General features: G+C 46.7%; 1 protein-coding gene across 7 annotated transcripts in view; it reads right to left on the reverse strand.

Annotated features, from left to right (window-relative positions):
• The window catches only part of DDX59 (DEAD-box helicase 59), a 25,986-nt gene that overhangs the window by 12,641 nt on the left and 11,521 nt on the right, over positions 1-1,824 (reverse strand). For all 7 annotated transcript variants that reach the window (XM_032288661.1, XM_032288658.1, XM_032288663.1 and 4 more), the window contains one exon: positions 1,396-1,485. In XM_032288661.1, coding sequence (XP_032144552.1) covers positions 1,396-1,485 — 90 coding nt within the window. The remainder of the gene's footprint in view (positions 1-1,395; positions 1,486-1,824) is intronic.

The raw sequence follows: 1,824 nt of genomic DNA on the forward strand, positions 1-1,824 counted from the left end.
CACTGGCCAACGGAAGGCAGGCTGAGACACTATCACTGGTCAGCACCCCGCACCCCGCATTTGTGATCACTGGCCAACGGAAGGCTGGCTGAGACACTATCACTGGTCAGCACCTAGCGCCCTGCATTTGTGATCACTGGCCAACGGAAGGCTGGCTGAGACACTATCACTGGTCAGCACCTAGCATCCCGCATTTGTGATCACTGCTGGGTAACGTCAGGCCTCTGCTCTGTCACTGCTGGTGAGACATGGGAAGATGTGTGCATCCCGCAGGCAGAAATGGCAGAAATGTGCCAGGGTGGGCTGGCACATGGTTCTGTATCCCCATGGTGCAATATCACCAAGCAAGAACACTTTTACTTCATCTTACTAGGCAGGCCAAAAGTATAAAAATGCCTCTATAGTATATGTAAATAGAAAGTCAGAACCACAGATGCCTATGTCCACACAGAAAAAAAAAGGTTTTAAAGGCCATCCACTGGGCATGGTGGCTCACGCCTCTAATCCCAGGACTTTGGGAGGCCAAGGCAAGAGGATCCCTTGAGCCCAGGAGTTCAAGACCAATCAGCCTGGACAACACAGTGGGACCCCATCTCTACAAAAAACAAATTAGCCAGGCATGGTGATGTGTGTGCCTGTAGTCCCAGCTACTCAGGAGGCTGAGATGGGAGGATCACTTGAGTGTGGGAGGCTGAGGCTGCGGTGAGCTGTGTTTCTATCACTGCATTCCAGCGTGGGTGACCTGAGTGACAGAGCAAGACCCTGTCTCATTACTTGCCACTGACTATTTTTGCAAACAAATGATAGAAAGCATCAAATTTAAAAAAACAGAACAGGCCAGGCGCGGTGGCTCACGCTTGTAATCCCAGCACTTTGGGAGGCCGAGACGGGTGGATCACGAGGTCAAGAGATCGAGACCATCCTGGTCAACATGGTGAAACCCCGTCTCTACAAAAAATACAAAAAAAAAATTAGCTGGGCATGGTGGCGCGTGCCTGTAATCCCAGCTACTCAGGAGGCTGAGGCAGGAGAATTGCCTGAACCCAGGAGGCGGAGGTTGCGGTGAGCCGAGATCGCGCCATTGCACTCCAGCCTGGGTAACAAGAGCGAAACTCCGTCTCAAAAAAAAAAAAAAAAAACCTTACCATTGAGAATAGAGTACCTATTGAATTTGTGTATTCTGTCAATTAGGAGAAGACAGCTCTGGTTTAATTTTAGTGTAGTGCACCTTATGTTAGCTTCAGCGCTACACAGGAACCAGCTGAAGAACCACTGCTGCAAATTTTTAAAAGTCCCTGAGGCGTTGTTTTTAGACAGAAAATGTCCTGAATATACAATGAAATTATATAACTATCATTTCCATAAATCATATAAAATCATGTAACCACTACTTACTTCATCCACTACCACGATCTTTATACCACAGAGTTCTACAGAGCTCTGCTTCATTATATCCAGAAGTCGCCCAGGGGTTGCTATGATAACCTGAATAAAAGAGAAAAAGCAAATTTTAAAAATCATTTATTCCATATTGATTGAGCAACTAACATGTGCCAGGTGCCATGCTAAGCACTCAGAAATCAGGGATGACTATGGCAGACATGGTCTCTGCTCTCATGAAACTTGTAATACTAAGGACGAAACATAAAACAAGAAAGTGCTCAAGAGATAAATGCACTATGCCATAAATGGAGGCACGTATCCATCCAGTCCTACCCAACACACAGGTCAGACCTAAAGGATTAGTGGGAGTGAGCAAGGTGAGGAGTGATGAAGGAGACAGAAAACCATCTATGACATTCCTGAGGCTCCAAATGGTAACGG

The sequence above is a fragment of the Sapajus apella genome, unplaced genomic scaffold, assembly GCF_009761245.1.
Source record: "Sapajus apella isolate SASKATOON/1434 unplaced genomic scaffold, GSC_monkey_1.0 scaffold22, whole genome shotgun sequence".
In the NCBI taxonomy this organism is placed as follows: Eukaryota; Metazoa; Chordata; class Mammalia; order Primates; family Cebidae; genus Sapajus; species Sapajus apella.